Here is a 22,601-nt window from a genome sequence, read left to right as displayed (position 1 = left end):
TAATCAGGGATCTTGAAGATTGGTCAACTGAGATTTTCTAGTTTAAGAAACAAAAAAGAAAAATAAAGAAAAAAAAAGAACAGAGCCTAGGAGACCTGTGGTATATAATCCGGCATTACAACATATAAATACTGAGAGTACCAAAAAGAAATGGGAGAGAGAAAAGGGCAGAAAGAATATGTGAAGGAATAATGGCTGAAAATTTCCAAGGCTGCCTCAACAAAACTGAACCCCTTACATGTGTGCAGAAAATGACGTTTCCATTGAATTTGACCAAGAGCTTGCTGTCCACTGAAATTCTAAAACTACTTATACATAATACATAATGGTCTCCCAGATTTTCTTCAGACTGATCTCTTCTACTGAGAATATGAATAATAAGAACACATTTATATGTGAAGTTATGGCACAAATATCCAGGTTGAGTATTTAATAAGGAATAATTGTTACTAAGTTTCTTTGTCATCTCATCAAATGGAATACTGATTATCTCATTAAGCAAGCATTGTTGGATAAGAGAGCTCCATAGAGAAGACACTGTAAGAGCTAAGGAAACTCAAAATAATTGATCTCTGGAGGATTATGTGGTGACTTGGCAGTGAATTAGTTCTAAGCACAAGGAGGACTAGTATGCATGTCTCATTCCTCCTCAGCCTTGAGAGTGTGGAGAGAAAACAGGCATCTATATAAGTGCAACCTGTCTTCTCTTCCTTTCATTGTCTGTTCTGAGCTTTAATATTCTGTCCTCGAAAGACTCAGATAGAAAAAGTGATCCATTATGCTTAACTTTGTCTTTCCCTGGGAAGCTTTCTTGGGATGAGTTTGCTGGCCCCTACCCTCCCAATAATATTTCGTAGTCTGCTAAGTATACTATTATATATAGCACCTATCAAGATACTTTAAATATATTTCATGTGTTTGTCTCTCCCATTAGACAGTGAAATTTTCATTCAGGTCTATATCCCCAGAGACTAATACAAAGTATGGAATACAGAAGTCATGTTATAAATATTTTATTTATAAATTAATAAGTGAATGCACAGAATACAGCTGCTTTAGCCTAGTAAGAAGGTGACTGACAGGAGATTCCTCCACTCTTATAAGAGGTCAATTTTAGTGTAATTTTAGTGTTAGTGTCATTATTGACTAAATGCTGAGATATACTCCTTAACTATCGATGTACATCAAATTTAAAAATGACAGAGAACGTACAGATGATATAGCTCAAGCATTAACAGTGCTAAAACATACCATATGCTTAACACATCCCTGGCAGTTAACTGGCAAAGGTAGTTTTAAGGCAGAAATAACTACTGTGTTTGCTTTAATAACTTGGCTTTCTCTAGTGACTGAATTATACTTTCTCATTCCCTTCAGTCTTCATCAAAACAACAGTTAAGATGCTCCAACACAGCAAGCAAAAAACAGCTTGTTATGTAACATCATGCTGACACAACTAAAATGCATATTTTTCTCTTTTTATTAAAAAGGGATTGAGCAGGAGGTTGGTAGGGAGGCAAAACATAAAGGCTGGAGCTCAAGAAAAAAATAAACTTGCATCCACATTGAATATTTTTAAAATAAGAAAATATTTCATAAGCAAGAATTTTTAAATCACTCAAAATAGATTCAAAAGACCATGTGACTTGAGAAATACGATCATTTAATCTCAGAAAACAATCTACTCAATAAATTTAAGATTCTAACATATACTAGCACTTCGTTAACTTTTGGCAATTATCCTTTGCAAAAATCTACACTTTAAAAGCATAAATTGGGGAGGGTATAGCTCAGGAGTAGAGTGTGTGCCTAGAATGCACAAGGTCCTGGGTTCAAGCCCCAGTTCCTCCATTAAAATAAATAAATAAACCTAATTACCTCCCCCCAAAACAAATAAACAAAAACAATAAATGAACAAATAAAAATTAAAAAAGCATAAATTGTTTCAGAGGAAAATAATAATAAAATTCCTCTTACCTCATACACGTTGAATTGTGATTGCCCTCTAGAAAGTTCCCTATAGCTTGTTGTAAATTCTCCAATGAAATCATGACTAAAATTAAGGGGAAAAATACAGAGTATTAGCTTTCATACATTTGTTAATTATATTTTAAAACTTTTCAGAAATGTATAGTTTAATCATGAAAAAAATGCCTGATATTATTATGAATATAACATAATTTAAGAGGATGACACATAATTTCATTGTTCTTTAATCCAAAATTATATATATCCAAAACCACATTTTGTTAGTATTCAAATAATATTGTTATCCCACAAATGTTAATATTTCAAATAGATATATTAGTTTTAATAACTCATATCTCAAAAGTATTTTATCATCTATGCTTTCCAAATTATTATTAACTAGGATAAAAGTTTAAGGCACTCAAAAACTTATTATCCATATCAATATCCCAAATCAAAGTCTTCAAGTTTTCCTATGACCAGAATGTAATAAGACACTATTTTTAAAAGGGTACCGCACATTCCCATGGATGATAGTCACCAAGCCTTATAACAATAATTTAAAAGTACATTGCTAATACCAAACATGGTTATTCTGAATTTTTTCATCTTAAAGCAATCTTCACTGTCTTCTCAGAAAGCAGAACTTCTCAATTTAGGTGGGGAAGGGTAAGGATTGAGAAATAGTTTTCATCAGGAAATTCTTATCACTGATTACTGAGGCTGACTTATGCAACTGTAAAACACATGTTATGCATTCAGCAGTTTAGAGGGGACTTGTGTTCCACTACTCTGCACTAATTCAATGGCCAACACTAGGATGAACACATACACTGCTGAGAAATAAAAATAAAATGCTGATATTTGGTGCAATGGTGAAATGTGATACATCAGGGGAGGAAGATAAAGCTTGTAAGAGCTGAAGTACTGTAACAATCATATGGAATGTCATCGCTATTTGTATCATACAATTTCAGTTTGGCCCATTTGCTTTGCAAGTAGAAGGTGTTCATTACAATAAAAATGGGTATTTTCCCCAGGCTCCAGGTGGGTTTATGCTTAACTGTGAGTCCCTAAAATCCATACACCTTCCACAGACCTGATGACCAGTTACAAGCAACAAATGGTGGCTAGCCAACCAAACTACTGATTTCTAAAGCTGGGATTTCAAAGAAAAAACTAGCTGCCATCAATTTTAGTAGAGTTTTTGCAATATAATTTTTTTTAAAATAAGATACAACTCATTTTAGGTATTCAGCCCCCCAGTTCTCCCTTATCTTAAAGACCTTGCGCACATATTACAGTAATCTATACAGAGCATTCCTCTTTACCCCAGTGTCACCTTGACCTCTTCTAAATTTAACTTTCAGAAGCAGATCTGCACACATGAAAATGGGAAAAGGAGAGAGAACTGAAGACTGTGATAAATATAGTTATATTTGTGAATCCAAACCCCAGCACTCACTCTTTCAAGTTACACAGGGAAAATGACAAAACAATACTTTAGTGCTATTTTTTAAATAAGTAAAACAATTCTCTTTGATCTTGAGAAGTAAAAGCTTATAACCACAGTATCTTTCACAGAAATTTAAAAAACTCTTGAGTTATGAAGATTCTGTTTAGAATCTATCCTGCATTGCTATATATGTTTCAGATATCATTAAGTCACCGAGAAAACGTTCTATGAAAGGCTATCAGACACAATTTTGATACTGATGAGTGTGGACAAGCCTTGTGTAATGAGTGCTCACCAAACTAGTGATGGGGACCTAATATAGAAGCCTTAGGAGTGACTCAATCATTTAAGCCCTCATGGCAGTTTTCTGACTGTGTAAGTCCTACCCGTTTGGTTAATTAAAAAAAATGTTTTTTAATTCAATGTTTAGCTCTTATTTTTAACAATAAATTCCTGCCACTTGATACTAAGCAAAAACGTGGTCTAGAAAAGTAATATTTACTGGTTTCAACTACTCAACCGAGTAACTACTCAATTACATCTCAAGAACATGTGATACATCCATCTGGATAAAGCCTGCCCAGCAGAGTGACAAATCTGGACCTAAGTGCAATGGTCAGGTTTACTAAACTGCACATTAACGTGCCTGTGTTGAAGTCATGGCGGAACTTTCTAAGAAGCCATTCTTGAACAGTTAGTTTAGTTCTGTTTTGTTCTTGTTGAATTTGTTGCTCTACAGAGTTGAGTTATTAACAACGGCGTACAATTTCTTTGGTCTCCATGCTAGGAATCTGTGCTGCTCATTTGTATTTCCTATTCTGAAAAGACCCTGTTTATCATGAAATGGAGATTTTTCCCCTCTAAGGCTGGTTATTAGGGAGCTTAAGCCAAATCTGTGACCCATCTCTAGCAGGGTATGTCTTCACGATGTGTTGTCCTCTGCAAACTTTTAGGATATTTCACTCTTATTTCCCCTGTGCTTCAATTTCCTCACACAGTTTAGTTCGCTATGTCTTATTATATGCTTTCCTATAAGCTTTCTTGGATCCTTTTCAGAACAGGACAAAACATACGTAAGTAAAAGAATGAATAAATACTTATCCCTCCTTCTGAATCTTGTTCAAGATGATTATTTTGAATAAAACAGTTTGCATGTTATACAAATGCAATGTTATCCTTGTGTGGCAGGGGAGAAAATGTATCAAGTGAGTCACAAATTACATTTTAGGCTCCAAGATAACATTTTTGTGAGATAAAGAAAACACATCATTGTAGCTATTCCAATCCAGAGAAATGAATCATCAAGAAGTGAGGATTTGTCTAAAAATAATAATAATAATAATAATAATAATAATAATAATGACATAAATGAACTACTTATTATTTATAACTAAGATGATTGATTTCTTGAATACATGTAAGCACATTTGACTGTCCCATATGACTAGATTACTGCATTCTGTTGATTCTTTGTGGTTGGCTTTATTCCTTTGATAACTAAGTTTAAAAAGCTAAAGCTCTAATCTGTTCTTAGAAACAATAATCAGTACATACATGTAAACTAAAAAAATGCAGTGTACTGTATGTATGTACTTACATGCAATATAATGTGTCTGTGCAGTGAAACTGTAAAAATTCTACCTAATAAAACTGAAAAAGGAAAGAAAGTTTACTAGAAAACAAACAAAAAAAAAGAAGTGAGGATTTGTCGAAAGATCATAAACATAAGGCAGTGAGTGGTAACAGCGATAAAATAGCCAAGTGTAGATAAAAAGTGCTTTGTTTCAAGAATACATCTGAAGAATCTGGGTGGACAAGTGAATAAATCCTCAGGACAGTTTTGTTATAGATCCCTTGAAATGCATGGAAAGTTTTGTAGTTTTCTTTTCTAACCTGTTGTTCTTCAAATAATATATATTAAATTACAGACAAGGACTTCAAAGAAAGTATTGAAGGTGGTTTTCACTGATTTATCCTTATAATTATCTTTTTCCCCTATCATTTACTACTGTTAGATTCTACTAAGATTAAAAGAAAATTAATTCACTTTAACATTTTTATCTGTTCATGATTGTCAGTACTATAATATTAAAACAATTCTCACTACACAGAGAAATATGATGGAAAGTACCTTGATAATGAATCACAACCAACAATTTCCTTGTAAATCAATAATACTGTTTTGGTATTTCCTGTAAGTTTAATTGTAATTAAAATAATTATTCTATGTTATAAGTTTCAAGCGCTCTGACTGCATTTACAAAATAAAGTTCATTCCAGGATGGTTGATCTGATTTGTGTGTGTTTACAGCTCTAATTTTTTCCCCCAAATTTTTATAATTGATACATGCTATTTAAAATCAGAGGAAATAAACAGATATTGAGAGTAAGTTTATTAGTATTATAGGTAGTAATTTGAGTCAAAAATACCTTGTTTGAGTAAAGTGACTTTTTGAATAAAATCTGAGTATTATGATAATTTCTATCCTCTATTAATAGTGGAAAATGGGTATTATGTATATTCACATTTATATCTGAAACCTGTAGGATATTACCTACTTGACAATCATGTCCATCCTCCCCTGCTTTTGACATCTTTTCCTGTATCTCTTATCTTTTACTCTACTGTTCAGCTATTTTCTCCTCTAAGAAATCTTCCCTGCTGTATGCCCTTCCCCTTTGCTTTCAAAAAAACCCAATTGTATCATCACACTTCCTACACTGTATAATATTTATTGTTTATATATCTCCCATCTTAGCTTTTATAATATACTTGAAGGTAAGGAAAATGATCAATTCATCTCAGTATTCTCAGCACCTACTTCAGTGCCTGGTAACCAGTGGGCATTACTGAATGGTTAATATCCTGGTCATGCTGTAATTTTACCTTGCCAGTCATATTCACAATTTTGCCTCATACGAATTATACTTAATCCAAAAGCATGGAACAAGTGCCAAATATATTAGCTGTTGCTACTCTGTTTCCTTGAAACAACTCTAGGGTTATGCTGACAGCTGTTATTTTCCCACAGAAATGCACCCACCTAATTACAGCAAAGACATAGAGAAAAGAGAGAGAGACGATTGCCTTTTCTTGGCACTTCCAATGACCTTCCTAAAGGCCACCCTGCCTTGGGCACAATGGATGATGCTTCTTTTCCTTGTAGTCATGACACTAATTTTGCACCTGTGTACAAATGGCAAATACATACTGAGTCTATCTCACCACTTTCTCTATCATCATGCTGTCTTAAGCTAGACAGTCACTTTGAGGTCCTTACGTCTTCACCTAAAAATTGGAGGCAGTGACTATTTACTGTTTTGAAAATAAACCCAGACAATTCATTTGAATTCTTTCTGTGAAAGGTGTTTAATTCCTTATAAAAGGCATTACTAAAATACATTTTTTCCTGATTATTAGGAATATGACTCTAGACATCTATGTAGTTTTAAAGAAGCTTTAAGCAAAATAAGGCCTGTGAAGATGTGATAGGCTTATGAATTGATATTTTGGAGTTACACATACATCCGTGGTTTGTTCCAGGCTGGTGTAAGAATGCTTAATTCATTAGGCATACCACTCCTTTGGAGTACACCAGAGTGTGATGTTTCAGGTGTGCATTAAATGATGTATCAAATGATGATCTGTGAACAAAACTGTACATTAAAGATAATGTCTCTTAACTGGGATGCTGAAAAGACATCAGCACAAAAATTGGCATGATTTTTCCGATAGGAACAACAGCCCCAGAGGTTGTCTCCTCCATCTTTATTTCAACCTAATGACTTCCACATTCCTCTATCTTGTCTAATGCATTCCAGTCCTAGCAAGCAGAGCAAGATTTTGAAAACAGCAAGAAAATGAGCAGTCACAGAAATGATAAATGCTTGTAATTGAAATGTAGTTATGGTGACCTTAATTCAATGGATAGGTTGCAGACATTTTTACTGTTTAAACCTGTACCTGTAGAAGAGCAGCAGTGTTTTTCTAGAGGTGACTAAGACCAAGGCACTAATTTCATAATTCAAGTAAAATACACCGAGGTACTTGTGATCTCCCATGCTCCCCACAAAAAGTCTTTGTAAGTACAGAAAACAACATACCAGCTGTCCTGATTTTGCTTCCCCCCCACCCCGTTTTTCTTCTTGTCAAAGTTTTTGACTTGGACACAACTTTTCAGCATCTAGGAATGTTTTTACTAATTTATGCCAGCCTTCACCGATTCTTAAAGAAAGCAGTTGTATTTTTAAATTTCAACAAATCAAGTCTTTTTTTCCTTCTAACTTCCTCAAATCCTGATGGAGAACTTAGTTTCCTTTAAAAAGTCCAGAAATATGGCTTCTAAGTATTCCTAGATTATGAGTTGGTCTGTATTTAAATCTACAGAGCTATCATGACTCTTAAATAAATGCCCCAGTAAACACAGATTATAAGCACATTCTCACAGAAGCAGTTTTTCTTCATAAAGTCTTAATTTATGTTTTTACTGGTAGAAATTATTATACATATATATATATATATAAATATATATGATTAGAAGTGATCATTTATCTCCAGTTTTGTTGAAATTTTAAGTAATTTCAGAAGGTTCACGTTTTCTTCGCTCCGTCTGTAGATTACAACACTTCTGATCCTCCAAGAAGCAAACAGAGATAATCACTCTTAAATATGAACAATTCAGCAGGCAAAATAGGCTAATTTGATCAGTTCTACTCGTATCTATTCCTTGATCTATTTCTAATACAGACAGAATTTTTAAAAGATATAAATACCATATATATTAAGTCTTATTTTCCTTTTGAATGTAAATATATATAAAATTCTATATAGTATAGAATGTTATATCTACATAATCATACATTTCAATAAGTTTATATTTCACCTATTATTACTTAATACTTTATTAACTTCATTTTCACTTATATTTTAATCTACACAGATTGACAAACTACATTTTCTAAGATAAAGACAACCTTTTTAGTGTGGTTCAGAAGTAGCAAATGATACATACTATAATAAAGGAAATATTCTAGATGATGATTTATCATATTTAAGCCAAAACTGAATGCCTAAACAGCTATTCCAATTAAAAAAATACATGGCATACACATATTTTAAAAGTGTATTTATAATGTCAGATTATTTAAATTGCATGTGTATCTATTAGACATAATGTAAATTTTAGCTATAAAGTCTAGCTTTTTAAATATAATTAACAATTAAAGTTAATTAATTTCTTTTCTATTGCCTCTAATAAGCTTAATGCACCAAAATACTATTAAGCAAAAACTCTTCATTCAAATTAAAATTTGCGTAATCAAATAAAAAGTTTATCATATCTAAGGCCAAAAATTCTTAATATAAAATAACTTTGATCTAGCAATAGTTTCACAAATGCAATTTAATCCATTATAAGGTAGGATGGAGTTTCCTTAGCTATACAGAATCTTTGGATATTTTTCTAGGATTATATGAATTAGAAAGTTAACTGAAGTAGTGTCTAAAGTTAAAATCTTCTCCAACTTCTGGATTTTTAAACATTTATGTTTATTCATACCACATACTTTCCCCCTATAATTTCAAAGTGATTGAATTCTAATTTTTAGCCTGAACACTGATCTCTAGAAATGAAAGTCTGTGTGATTCAGTATCCTGTTTCTAAAGTATAAATTATCAGTCAATGAGTGTTATTATTTTCAGACTAATGAGAATTAATAAGAATAATCGGTACTACTATAATAAAAAAAAGCAAAACAAAAGAAGAAATAGAATCAACATAAAATAATAATAAATTTAATACTGGCCAAAGGATCAAAATTAAAAAGAAATGGGATATTAAATCTCTATTCTTGTCTCTTGTTCTTTCTTTGTCATTGGTTTACAGCCAAATAATTGCAATTCAAAATAATCTCTTCCTTTCAAACATATTAATAACAGATACTTTCATTCAAAACTTAAAAAAAAGCACATATACACCAGTCACCAGAACATACGTTCAATTCATAGTTTAAAAAATTTTTATTTTAGCTATGCATCATATGCTTTTATAAATTGTTTGTTTATATACTGGTATAGTTTCGGGCTAGTGCTCATAAATTAGTACTTATTTATATATTGCTTATTCATTCAAATTTGCCTGAGTTCTATCTGCTCATCTATCTAGATTTGCTATTATATTGCTAGCTTTGTTTATTCTCTGTAACCGTTAACTACCACTGTATGTCTTTAAGAGATAGTAACATCATCTTAACTTGTCTTGCTTTCTCACAGTGATTAAGACAGGAACATTGGGAAGAGGAGGGTATACCTCAAGTGGTAGGGTGCATACTTGTCACGCATGAGGTCCTCGGTTCAATTCCCAGTACCTCCTCTAAAAATAAGTAAATAAGCCTAATTACATCCCCCCCCAACACACACACACAAAAGACTGAACATAGGGACCCTAACACCTCTCTAACCAAGGTGCACATTTTAATAGGAAAGCAGAAGGGAAAAAAGTGTGACAGGAGTAATTCTGTCACACACACACACACACACACACACACACACACAATATACAACTCCCAGCCTGAATTGCACACTACAACCCACTAATAGGGTTAGGGTCTTCTCAATGGTAAACATTCCCTTCTTTGCCTCTGGCATATCTTCTCCATTCTATGTGCAGGGACACCTTTTCCTATAGTCCTGCCAGAGTTGCCCACAGACATCGTAAGTGTTCTAGTTCCCTTGCCATCCTTACTTGTGGAGCCGGCTACCAATTTCCATGCTCTCTCTGGCCACCAGTCTCCATACTGTCCATTATCTTCCTGACAGACTGAGGGACTCCAAAAAAGGCAACAGGGACCAACTGCAAATGGTAAGTCACAAAGAGGAGAAGATTCAAGTAAATTTGCTATTGAAATTCTTTCAAACCTATGGGGGAAAATGCATTTTGGAGAGTTTGCTTTGATCAGTGCCAAGGTTTTAGATTTAATAGACTTACCAGCTTAAAAAAAAAGTGTGTTTACTTAGTACAAAACTATGAATTATTGATCTTGTAGCTTTTAGTTAACATGTATAAACAATTAAGAAAATCAAGTCATACAAACTGCTAGATTATTCACCTCAAATAAAACCAAGTAATTCACAAAATTTATTTTTACTTTGTGCTATGTAAATCGGGCATTGTTAGTAAAAAATGTACATGTTATGAATTTTGAAGATAATCATCCCACTTTGGCAAAATTTCACATTTAAAGCTGACAGAGTTTACTACAATCCTTGACATAGATTTTATGTGGTAGCTCATAACATGCAGATTTGAAAGAATTTCATCCATGGAGAGTTGTGTGCTTATTTTTGTATTAAAATATTTTGAATTAATAGAAAATAATTACTACCATTCATGATTTATAAGACGTTTCTGAAAACCTGTCACTACTCTTTCCACTCCTCTCAATGAGTATTATATTCTTACATTACTTATGGAGAAACAAACTTTTTAGGTATTTTGAGAGGCTTTAATAATTATATGTTTTTGATTGGTATAACTTTTATGATAATTATTTTAATAATGAAAAAATCTTTGAAGTATTAAAATATGGAAATAACACACTTCATAATAGTTGTTTTGTTAGAAGCTTGAGTAAATTAATATATATTTTACCTATTGAGGCTCCAGGAGACTATGAAGCAAAATTTAGAATACCTGAGTTTATATGAGATACATATCGAAGATATTAATCAACACTAAAAGTAGTGAGTGAGTTAGGATTGAGGCTGCTTAGATGGGTAGTACCTATTTGTAAAAGCTCTTCTTCTTTAATAAAAGGCATAGTAGAAAGTTTGTTCTTAAAACCCATCCTAAGAATCTGAATTTCCTAGTGGAACTAAAAGAAATATCTATCCATCCATACAACCCAATAAAAATAATATTTGTCAAACCTTTGGGTTCTCTCTGGGTAAGTCATTAGGTTTCCTGGCAAAATTTTTTCACCCCTCAAAATCAGAATACATTTTCTTGTTCACTTCAAAAAAAGGTGGGTTGATTAACTTCAGTTGTTCTGAACAGAATACCAGGATTTGTTCTGGGTTCTTGGAAGAAAGGTACCATCTTAGAAAATGCCCATAAATGCAGTTCTAATTTCAATACATGTTAAAATTAATTTGTGAGGTTAAAGTATAAATTTATTATACATAGATTCCATTGGTTTATTTGTTTAAACTATGCTCTAATATATACAAATATATTAGCATTTAATCTAAAGTACATATATGGTCGACTCTTTCTATATATTAAATATCTTATTCTGTACATTGAGGAAAAATAACAAAGTACTGTTTAGAGAGCAATAACTTCAAATGGGCATTGTTAACGTGTGAAGATTTAAATATAAGAATATCCTTCTGTAGATCTAAATAAACACTCCCATTGTGAATTCACTTTATTTTTATTTATTTATTTTTTGAATTCACTTTAAACGTAAGTCATCGGGGAAAACAGCACATTAGAAAATTCTTCTCTCGTTTGTATGTTTACTCTGTTCTATGTATAAAATTACAAGTTGAGGCCAAAAAAATATAAATTAACAAGTATTGTATCTCTGCTCCTGAGTCATAATCACAGAATAATACTAGTAAGCCAAGCAGCCTAAGTAGCATAAAACATAATATTCATGTACTTTCATATGTTTACAAAGTTTTATCTCAAGTGTTTATCAATCTCAAGATTTGGTTTATAGAAAAGGTTGCTAATAATTCTACAATACCGCTTAACACAGCATATACAATTGCAATTAGTGCATGCCATCTGTATTATAAATATATGTATAGTTAACTTGAAAATTTTAAATTCACGATCTGGATTATTTTGACTTCCTTAGAAACATTATATAATACATATTAATTATAGGAGAAATTGTAATACAAAACCAGTCTAGTTCTTTTTAAGGACCTTATTTGCTAGTCAGATTATAGGTTACTGAGTACTCCCTCTAACTGAAACTTAATGCCAAATAATTACGTTTATAATTGGTTTAAATATACACACAAAATAAATAAGAAAAATCCAAAAGAATAGCTTATTCACAGATATTCTTTGATTATGTCAAATTCAGTGGAATGCCAAAGATGTAAATTTTATTTCGTGTTAGCATAATATGAAAATTGCTAATTTTTAGTAACAATAAATCTTAATGTGGACTATAGTATCTGGTTTAACTATAATGCAGAAATAACTTCAAATATTATGAAATATCGTACATACAAAAGAAAGTTGTGCAGTCCATTTCTAATGAAATCGACTAACTGAAGCAATTACTTAGAGAATACAACTACATAATTACCTGTATATTTTAAATAAAAACTATTTTGAAATTTTTATTTTGCATCTTCAACTTGCATGTAAAGATGCAAATTAGAAATTATGAGACCAAAAACTACGCACCCAAGCAGGTTGAAACTAAGAATATCATAACTGAACATCAGTGTTTAAATTCAAAAATAGAGTAGAAATGCTTGATAGAGGAGAGCAGCGAAGCAAACTTTAGGATATAAAATATCATTTAGGGAGCTCAGCACAGTCGTCTGGTTAAAACATTTAAAAAATAAATATATAATACAAAGCTCTCAAATATACTTGAATATATACCAAAGCTGAATTTTCACCGGCAGTGGCAACATTCTGTCTTCATTTCCCTTCATATCAGTGACTATAAAATTTTCCTTTTAAATGTGATTTGACTATAACAGGAGTAAATGGCTAAAATACTATTTTTGTCTTATTTTAACTCTCTCTGGTTATGTCTGCTATAGTTACCATCAAATGCTAAAAGAACTTGTGTTTCAAAGGAGAGATTCTGGACTACCATGTTCCATTTTTCCTCTATTAAGATGATGGGAAATCAAAGTGGTGCTTAGAAAGGCAGTTGTCAGAGGAATAAAGAGTAGTTTGTTTTGAAAGCCATGACTATTTAACAGTCATATAAAATGAGCAAGTCATTTCCACATTCTGAGCCTTAATTTTCACATTCTATAAAGGGCAAAGAACAATCATAGTATTCCTCATTGGTTTTTTTTTTTTTTTTTTAAGAATTGAGAGGGAGTGTGTAGAGAATTGCTTGGAATATCAAATTAAATTTAAAACTCTTATAACGAATAATCATGAAATTGGATTATCAAACTATTCTATAACAGCGCTTTATGTAACAAAAACACACCACAGTACTGATTCTTTACCATTCATATTCTGTCTCTCTCTCTCCTCTCTCTGACTAGCCAGTTTCAATGGAATATTAAAATTATTACAAAGTAAATGTATTTGGCAAATTCATGTCTGTTGTGAACTTCTCACTTGCTAAATTTTAAGAAACTATTTTCCCAGGACTTATTTATTGCTAAGCTTAGTTTTATGTGTATTTGGAACACTCATAGTTGATCGACAAATATTACAGAGCTGCACAGCACATGCTGTTAACATAAAATCTCAAAGTGTCTTGGTGTTTAGAATCACAGAGAAAACAGCGGGTGACCAACACATACCAATAATCATCCTACTGTATAAAGGACAGGCATTATTACTAACAGAAGGTAATTCATCACTCACAACCAGAAGTGTCATTTAACTGCAAGAACTTTATGGTCCAGCTCCACAGAAATTTCTCCCAAAAGTCTCATGAAGCAATCGCATATACTTGTTTTAAATAAATTTTTTAAGTGGAAGAGTCTCCAACTTACTCCTTTAATTTATATTCCAGTATCTAATTCTCTAGTCTCATATTTCCAATAGCCTGATACGCATCTCCAGAGTGATACATAATTTTAAAGAGACGAATTGAGGGTGGGAAAGAAAAAAGGAAATATAGTGAATGGCAAAATCTTTAGCAACACATTCTTGGGAGAGATAGAAGCAGGGTGAAACCTAGGTGGGGTGAAATCCATCTGAGTCTGTTAGGGAGAGAGAGCTGAGCCACGTATAAGAAAGCACAGCAGAATTACGCTGATGTCATCTGAAATATTTTCATTCCTCTGGCATGAGGTCAAAAGGAGTTTTAGTATTATCTGATTGAGACCATCAGATAATACCAAAATGGGTTTACACTTGGTGTCTCTTCATCAAAACTAAGCAAAAGCTAGTATTAGAATTTTAAATTCACCACGTGGTTCCAAAACCAAGTCCATCATATCCACCTCCACCTCCACCTCCACAAACTGACAAGTTAGCAACTCCCTATTTCCATCAACAATACGCATTCTTTGTCACTACATTCAGAATCTGAGAACTGTGTTTTACTTCAGTCTTCAACTAAAACTATTCAGCTGCTACAAACTCATAAGATTCCACTTATTTAAGACTGGCCCTAGTATCTCTAGCCTCACTTGACGTGGAGAACTGAAACGCTCACAAACCATGTACCTACTCTTGGGCTAGAAACTTAACCTCAGTATATTTATCAACAAAATTGGGTTAGTAGTCATGGATACTATGAGGATTCTTACAAGGATCAAATGAAAAATGTGTGAAAAAGCACACACTACAATGCTCTAATCATATTCAAAACGTAATTTAGTTGTTTCTCATGGAAATGTTGTTCTAAATAGAACACTGCGTTTACTGGGTTCACAATATCCCTTCTTTTAAAATTCCTACCCTCCTTTCAGATGAATCATGTATTTATTATACTGGGTCATGAACACATCTAGGCTACTTCCACCCAGCTCTAAACTTACCCTTCTCTGAAACAGAATGGCCACGCTCTGTCTAGTATTTTTCTCCCAGGATTGACCATTCATTCTGAAGGACCACATTCTTTAATTCATGGGCTGATGGATTTTTTTAATACCCCTGCAGTAACTAGTATAATGACTGGCACTTAATAGATGCTCAGAAATTTTTGTTTGGTTTAACAGTATTGATCTTCTGTTCTGACTTCAGAAAAAAAAAGAAAAAACAGTTTTACAACCTGAGGGTTTTTTTTGTTTTGGTTTTGGTTTCTTAATTTTCCTATTCCAGAGTGAGTTTCTAAAATGATTTTTCCACCCAAATCTTCATCAGCATGACCTGGAGAGTTTTTTCAAACAACAAACAAATATTTAGGCTGCACCCCAAGCTTCTTGAAACAGAATCTGGGAAAGTGATATTTTGAGAAAAGATCTCCAGGGGATTCTCATGTAAGCTTTCAGTTGAGACCACTGTTGTAAATGGTCCACAATGTGTCTGGCAATAAGAAAATTTCAGTATGTTTTGATCTTGAGTACAGAAAATGATCAAGGTTTTTTCTGTTTCACAGAATGGATATGTCATTTAAGGTCATCACAGAGATATGGAAAATATTCTTAAATATAAGCAAAAAGAAAGACCTTTTAAATATGGATCAAAAATCTTTGAAGATATAGATTGTTAATACTACCTGAAGTCACAAATATATAAATCAATGTAATATTTTATCCAGTAAATTGATGGTCAAGAAAGATTACCATGAATGAAGAGAAGAGGTGAGGCTTTTTTTTGTCTTTTCTTCCTTGGAAACCTCAACATATTTCTGATACATACTATAATATAAATAAGCTGTATTTTTTCACATTATTTTTTTTTACAAAATTATAAACTGTAAGATAGGTCACAGTATACCATAAAATAACAAAAATGATAAAAACACTGCTGAGTTGCTTCGGAGTTGAATAACTGAATCTCTTCTGTACACAACTGTCAATCTCTCAAAATGCTACTAAAAACTCTGCTTTCTTTCCTCATTCTTTGGCCAAAAGAATCCTTAAAGAAGCCATTCTTCAATGTTTTGGATATAATGGAAACAGGAAGTTTTTCATTTTAAGGACAAACACTAAGGATACTTAGAGATCCTAAGATACATAGGAACTTAAGTCAAAATGATCATCAATAAAACAGGTACTATTTCATGTTTTATGAGGAATAAAGTACTATTAAAAGTTTCCTCTTTGTTATCGCTCAACTTTAAAACAAGATCTAGAATCCTACATAGGGAAAGTCCTACAGATTGACTTTAAATACGCTTTAGGTATTTTTGTCTCATGAACTAGTAAGATGAAAGAACAAAATGTATTCATTAAATCAGTGAGAAAAATTTTAATATGTAGTTTCTATAAAGATGAATTGGAAACTTGGAACAAATAGGTAATCTGGGAGCCAGTCTAACTTTTGCCAGCTCATTCACATTTAACTCTAAGCATCTACCCTTGGAATGTAAGCATTCCACTTATCTGATCTTCCCAAGATTCTCTGAAGCAACCAGATTTCCTGGATTTAATTTAGAAAATACTAGATTCTAACTCAGTAAAAAGACATCACATTGGGAGGAGGTATGTATAGCTCAAGTGGTAGAGCACATGCTTAGCATACACAAGGGTCCTGGGTTCAATCCCCAGGACCACCTATAAAATAAACAAACCATATTACCTCCCTCCACCAAAAAAAACAACATAACGAAACAAAATAAATAAAAATAAAATATATATTTAAAAAAACACCACATTTTCTATTGACAGCTAATCAAATTACTATTACTAATATTTGTAGCTACTACCAAAGATTTTTCTAGATGGAATCCTTTGTTATGTCTCCTCCATTATGCATCTGTCTCAGAGGTAAATTCTCTGCTTGTTGACTTAATCACCTCTCAACCCCACAGATAAAGAGGTATGAATTGGATTAGGAATTGAGCTATCTAGAAACATTGTATAAGTAGAGTTGGTATGTCAAATTTACTTTTTATAATGTTGATATTTCTAAACCTTCAGTTGATTTCTTAAGAGTTCATGGTAAATTTTTTGAAAATATTGAAATGCATAAAAAATTAAAAAGGTATTTACTCACACTATCCATAGATAACCTTGCTGATGGTGAGTGTATATTTTCTATTTACATATTTTAAGTACATTTTCCAGATACAGTATATAAAGCTGCACTGTCCAATAAGGGAGACATTAATGAAATGCAGGTACTGATTATTTGAAAATATGGCTACCAGAAGCTGGAGTAGCCTACCAGTGGACTGGCACCAGCATTGGGCCCACTAGGCCTTGCAGGCTGCTGCCTCAAGCCCAGCCCTGCCTATTAGTGTGGGCAGGCACAAGCTCCAGCCCCTCCAAATGGCCTTGCAGCTAGATGCCCTGGGGCTTGGCTTCACCAATTAGTGGCCCCAAACTAGCCATGGGCCTTCTGAGGCCCCTCATCCAGTGGACCGGACCCAGCCCCCATCACCAGCAGCTAGAACAAGCCCTGGGAACTCACAGGCCACAGAGCCACCAATATTGGAACCCAACCCCACCCAGCAATAGGCTATTTACTAGTCATGACACAAGGCAGGGCCTGAAGCCAACCAGGACAGCAGTCAGCCCTACCTACCAGAATTCCCACAGTAGCTGGCACTGATACAACAGAAGGGCCCACACTGCTCACAAAGGGGGCACCCCCAGAGCATATATCCCTGGTGACCAGAGCGAAGTATGCCACTGGGCATACTTCAACAAAAGCCACTTCTGCAAGATTGAGAAACATAACCAACTTACCTAAACACAGAAATTAACAAAGAGAATTAGGCAAAATGAAGAGAGAAGAATATATTCCAAATGAAGGAATAAGATAAAGCCTCAGAAAAAGAAATAAATGACCTGGAAATAAGGAATATATCCCCAAAGTGTTCAAGGTAATGATCATAAAGACCCTCAAAAATTTGAGAGAAGAAAGTTTGAACCCAGTGAGAAGATTAATAAAGAATCAGAAAATATAATGAAGAACCAGAGTTGGAAAATTCAATAACTGAAATTAAAAAAAAAAATCACTAGAAGGATTCAGTGGTAGATTAGATGATAAAAAGAGACAAATTAGCAAACTGGAAGAATAAATAGTGAAAATCACCCAAGCTGAACAGAAAAAAAGAAAAAAAAAGATTAAGAAAAAAATGAGAACAATTTACGGGATTATTGGAATACCATCAAGTACACTAACATTCACATTATATACAGGATCCAGGAGAACAAGAGAGAGATAAAGGCAGAGAACTGAACTGAAGAAACAACAGCCAAAAACTTCCCTAACTTAGAAAAGTAAACAGATATCCAGAACCTAGAGGCACAGAGAGTCCCAAACAAGGGTGAACCCAAAGAAGTCCACACCAAGACACACTGTAATTAAAATGGCAAAAATTGATGATAAGGAGAGACTCTTAAAAGCAGCAAAAGGAAAGCGACTTTTTAGAAGAAACTTGGCAGGAAGGGAGTGGAATGGTATATTTAAAGTGATAAAAGGAAGAAAATTACAACCAAGTATACTCCACCTGGCAAGGATATCATTCAAATATGAAGGAGAGATAAAGAGTTTCATAGGCAAGCAAAGCTAAAAAGTGCAGTACAACTAAATTGATTTTACAAGGAATGTTGAAGGAACTTACCTAAGTTCAAAAGAAAAGACCACAACTAGAAATATGAAAATTAGGAAAGGAAAAAATCTCATTGGTAAAGGCATACATATGGTCAAGGTAGTAGATCAGGCATTTATAAAGTTAGTAGGAAGATTAAAGGACAAAAGTAGTGAAATCAACTATACCCAAAACAAGCAGTGAAGAGATAAACAAAAAGATGTAAAGTATGACTTCAAAAATATTAAACATGGCAGGGAAGAATAAAATGAAGTTGTTAGAAAGCATTTGAACTTAAGAAATTATCAATTTAAAATAATCATAAATAAATATATGATCACAAAAAACATAACAAATGCATATATACAAAAGAAAAAAATCCAAATATAAAATTAAAGATAGTCATGAAATCACAACAAAAGAGAGCAAAAGAAAAAGGAAGCAGCAAAAAAGAATAACAGAAACATCCAGGAAACAATGAACAAAATGAAAATAAGTACGTACCAACCATAATTACTTTAAATGTAAGTGAACTAAACGCTCCAATCAAAGGATACAGAGTCTGTTAACTCTATGCCCACTTTGGGGAGAGTTTTTAATCAAAAATCAAGGCTGCAGTATGTCAAAAGCTTTTCTGCATTTATTGAGATGATCATACTGTATTTATTCTTCAATTTGTTCATGTGATGTATCACATGGATTGTCTTGCAAATATTGAAAAATCCTTGCATCCTTGGAATAAGTCCCACATGATCGTGGTGTATGATCCTTTTAATGTATTGTTGGATTTGTTTTGCTAATATTTGTTGAGGGTTTTTTCATCTATGTTCATCAGTGATATTAGCCTGTTAATTTTCTTTTGTTGTGGTATCTTTGTCTGGTTTTGGTATCAGGGTGAAGTGCTTTGTAGATGAGTTTGGAAGTGTTCTTTCCTCTGAAAATTTTTGAAATATTTGAGTAGGATGGGTGTTGACTTTTCTCTAAACGTTTGGTGGAATTCAGCTGTGAAGCCATCTAGTCCTGGACTTTTGTTTGTTGGGAGGTTTTTAATTACTGATTCAATTTCATTACTGGTAATTGGTCTATTCATATTGTCTATTTCTTCTTGGTTTAGTCTTGGCAAACTGTACCTTTCTAAGAAATTGTCCATTACTCCTGCGTTGTTGTTTTTGTTGGCATATAGTCGCTCATAGCATCCTCTTATGATCCCTTGTATTTCTGTGGTGTCAGTTGTAACTTCTCCTTTTTCATTTCTGATTTTGTTAATTTGGGCCCTCTCCCTTTTTTTTTTTTTTTTTTTTTTTTTTGCTGAGTCTAACTAAAGGCTTATCAATTTTGTTTCTTTTCAAAGAACCAGCTTTTAGTTCATTGATCTTTTCTGTTTTTTTCCAGTCTTTATTTCATTTATTTTTGCTCTAATCTTTATGATTTCTTTTCTTCTACTAATTTGGGGTTTGTTTGTTCTTCTTTCTCCAGCTACCTTAGGTGTAAAGGTAGGTTGTTTACCTGAGATTTTTCTTGTTTCCTGAAGTAGGCTTGTATCACTATAAACTTCCCTCTGAGAACCGCCTTTGCTGCATCCCAGAGGTTTTGGATTGTTGCGTTTTTGTTTCATTTGTCTCAAAGTATTTCTAACCTAAGATCACACCAATTCTTGAAGTTTTTAATCTATGAATATCATTGTCACCTCAATTGTCTGAGGTACCTTCGCAAGTAAAACAAAGTATATAAGCATGTAACACTGTCAAGCATTTTTCACTTGAATTTTTGACTGAAATATTCTTTAGACTGAAACATCAGATTATGTCATTGGTTGCCTATGGTTAAGTTTATAGACAAAATAATACTGATGTCTGATCAGTTTTTCCTCACTTTATAATGGGACAACTCTAAACCTGTACTAAATGCAGACAAATAAAAGTGATTTAAAAAAACCCCACTGATATAAAGTTATTTATATTGCATATTATATAGTCTTTGCATAGTATACTAACAGAAACCTCAATCAAATAGAGTCAGGAGACCATCAGAGGGCGCTCTCTCACCCTGCAACAATAGGTGAACCCAAAGGAAGAAGGACTCCTCTTTCTTCCTGGCAGGGACTCACACAATGAAAAGCCACAGACTCTTTGTTTACTACAGCCCTCCCAACTTCCCTTTTTTCCCCCTCTCTATAAAAGGCAGCTCCTTCCCTTGCCCTGCAGGGACTTGCACGTTGTTTGCCCTGGTAACAGATCCCAAATTGCAATTCTCCATTGATTCCCCAAAAAATGCATTTTTGCTGGAGAAATATCTGGCAGTTTGTTCCAGGTCAACAATTTCATTAAACTCTACATGGTGTTGTCCAATATGATAGCTGCCAAACAGATGTTGCTACAGGGCCCTTGAAATGTAGCCAGTCTCGATAGAGATGTGTCATAAGCATAAAGTACATTCCAGATTTCAAAGACATAGTATAAAAAATTTAAAATTTCTCCTTAATAATTTTTATATTGCTTCCATAATAAAATGATAACATTTTGCATATATGAGTAAATAAACTATTTTATTACATCAATTTCACTGGTTTATTTCTACTTTTTAATGTTGCCACTAGAAAATTTTAAATTACACATATGACTCATATTATATTTCTACTGAACGAAGCTAGTCTAAGTGTCAAAAAGGATAAAATCCACCAAGGAAATACTCTTCTCTAAAACAGGAATCAAAAGCACTCAATTTAGATATACAATTAAATAAGGATACACGTGTAGGATTTATGACAAATATTAAAGGTGACAGAAAGACAAGCAAAGGACAGAACAATCTCTGCTGATAATTACAGTGGATCATATAATACAGTGAATATCACGTTATGTCCATTCCAGTTCAAGTAAACATCTACACTGGAAAATTATGCCAAATAAATAAAAATGAATGTAAAAATACAGTAACAATTATGTTAACATACCACCCACAACCACAAGGTAGAATATCAACTTGTGTAACACTCTGGATTATTTTATACCTTTTAAGCATCATTTTTATAGGAAACTAAATTGCCTTTCAAATTTCATGTATTATTAAGTCAAAAGGGTTATCAACATTATTTAATGATGATTTTAATCTTCCTTTTTATATGTCACTCATAAAAACGATAATTTTGCTTACATTAAAAAGGCTGTTTTAGTATATATGGAGTATATAGAATGCTACATTAAATATTTTATATTAAAATATAGAGATACATTTTATATTAATGAAAGTGCATTTTACCCCAATATTAAAAAGTTATTTGGCCACTTATAAAATTACAATGCACTCCTCTCGTTATTCTACTAATCATAAATTCATTTCCAAGGAATATTTAAAGTTCTGTCTCACAATCTTTTCCCTCCCAACTATACCCCTTTATTGTCAGAGTTTGAACTCCTCAGGCTTTTTTGAACATGCTGTTAATGATGGCATATCGACCACTGCTATCTTTTCCCTTAAACAATTAATGATCCAGTGACAACATGAGCTTATAGAATCCCATGTCTAAATATTTCCTTTGCTGCTAAATTCATGTCTCCAAGAGTAAAGCATTATTTTTAATTGAAAAAAAGTTCCCAAAGTTAATGCCCCCAATGCATCATTCTTTGAACTGCATTTCATAAATGGGCACTCGCTTTCACTTGCTTTTGCGCTCACTCTAGTTCTCATTCATAAATATGGGGCAGCGCTTTTATACATTTCACTGGCCTTTTTGACGTGTTAGCATTCTTTGAAAATCTATACTCATTCATCTCTACCGAACTACCAAACGTCTGGTTACACA

General features: G+C 33.1%; 1 protein-coding gene and 1 non-coding gene across 4 annotated transcripts in view; one reads left to right on the top strand and one right to left on the bottom strand.

Annotated features, from left to right (window-relative positions):
• Positions 1-22,601, bottom strand: part of CPNE8 (copine 8) — a 171,055-nt gene that overhangs the window by 44,887 nt on the left and 103,567 nt on the right. Inside the window, exons 2-3 of one of the 3 annotated variants that reach the window (XM_015238039.3) lie at positions 10,168-10,275; positions 1,978-2,053 (exon numbers count right to left, since the gene is read on the bottom strand). In XM_015238039.3, the coding sequence (XP_015093525.1) occupies positions 1,978-2,053; positions 10,168-10,193 (102 nt within the window). In that variant the 5' untranslated portion in view covers positions 10,194-10,275. Of the gene's footprint in view, positions 1-238; positions 328-1,977; positions 2,054-10,167; positions 10,276-22,601 lie in introns of those variants that run through there. The other 2 variants (XM_006202855.4, XM_072973000.1) reach the window with 2 other exon arrangements.
• TRNAS-AGA (transfer RNA serine (anticodon AGA)) lies at positions 1,779-1,851 on the top strand. The gene has a single exon. It is a non-coding gene; the product is annotated as a tRNA-Ser (tRNA).

This window comes from Vicugna pacos, chromosome 12, assembly GCF_048564905.1.
Source record: "Vicugna pacos chromosome 12, VicPac4, whole genome shotgun sequence".
Taxonomy (NCBI): domain Eukaryota; kingdom Metazoa; phylum Chordata; class Mammalia; order Artiodactyla; family Camelidae; genus Vicugna; species Vicugna pacos.
Note: the sequence above shows the minus strand (reverse complement) of the source record. Positions and strands in the feature narration are given on the sequence as shown.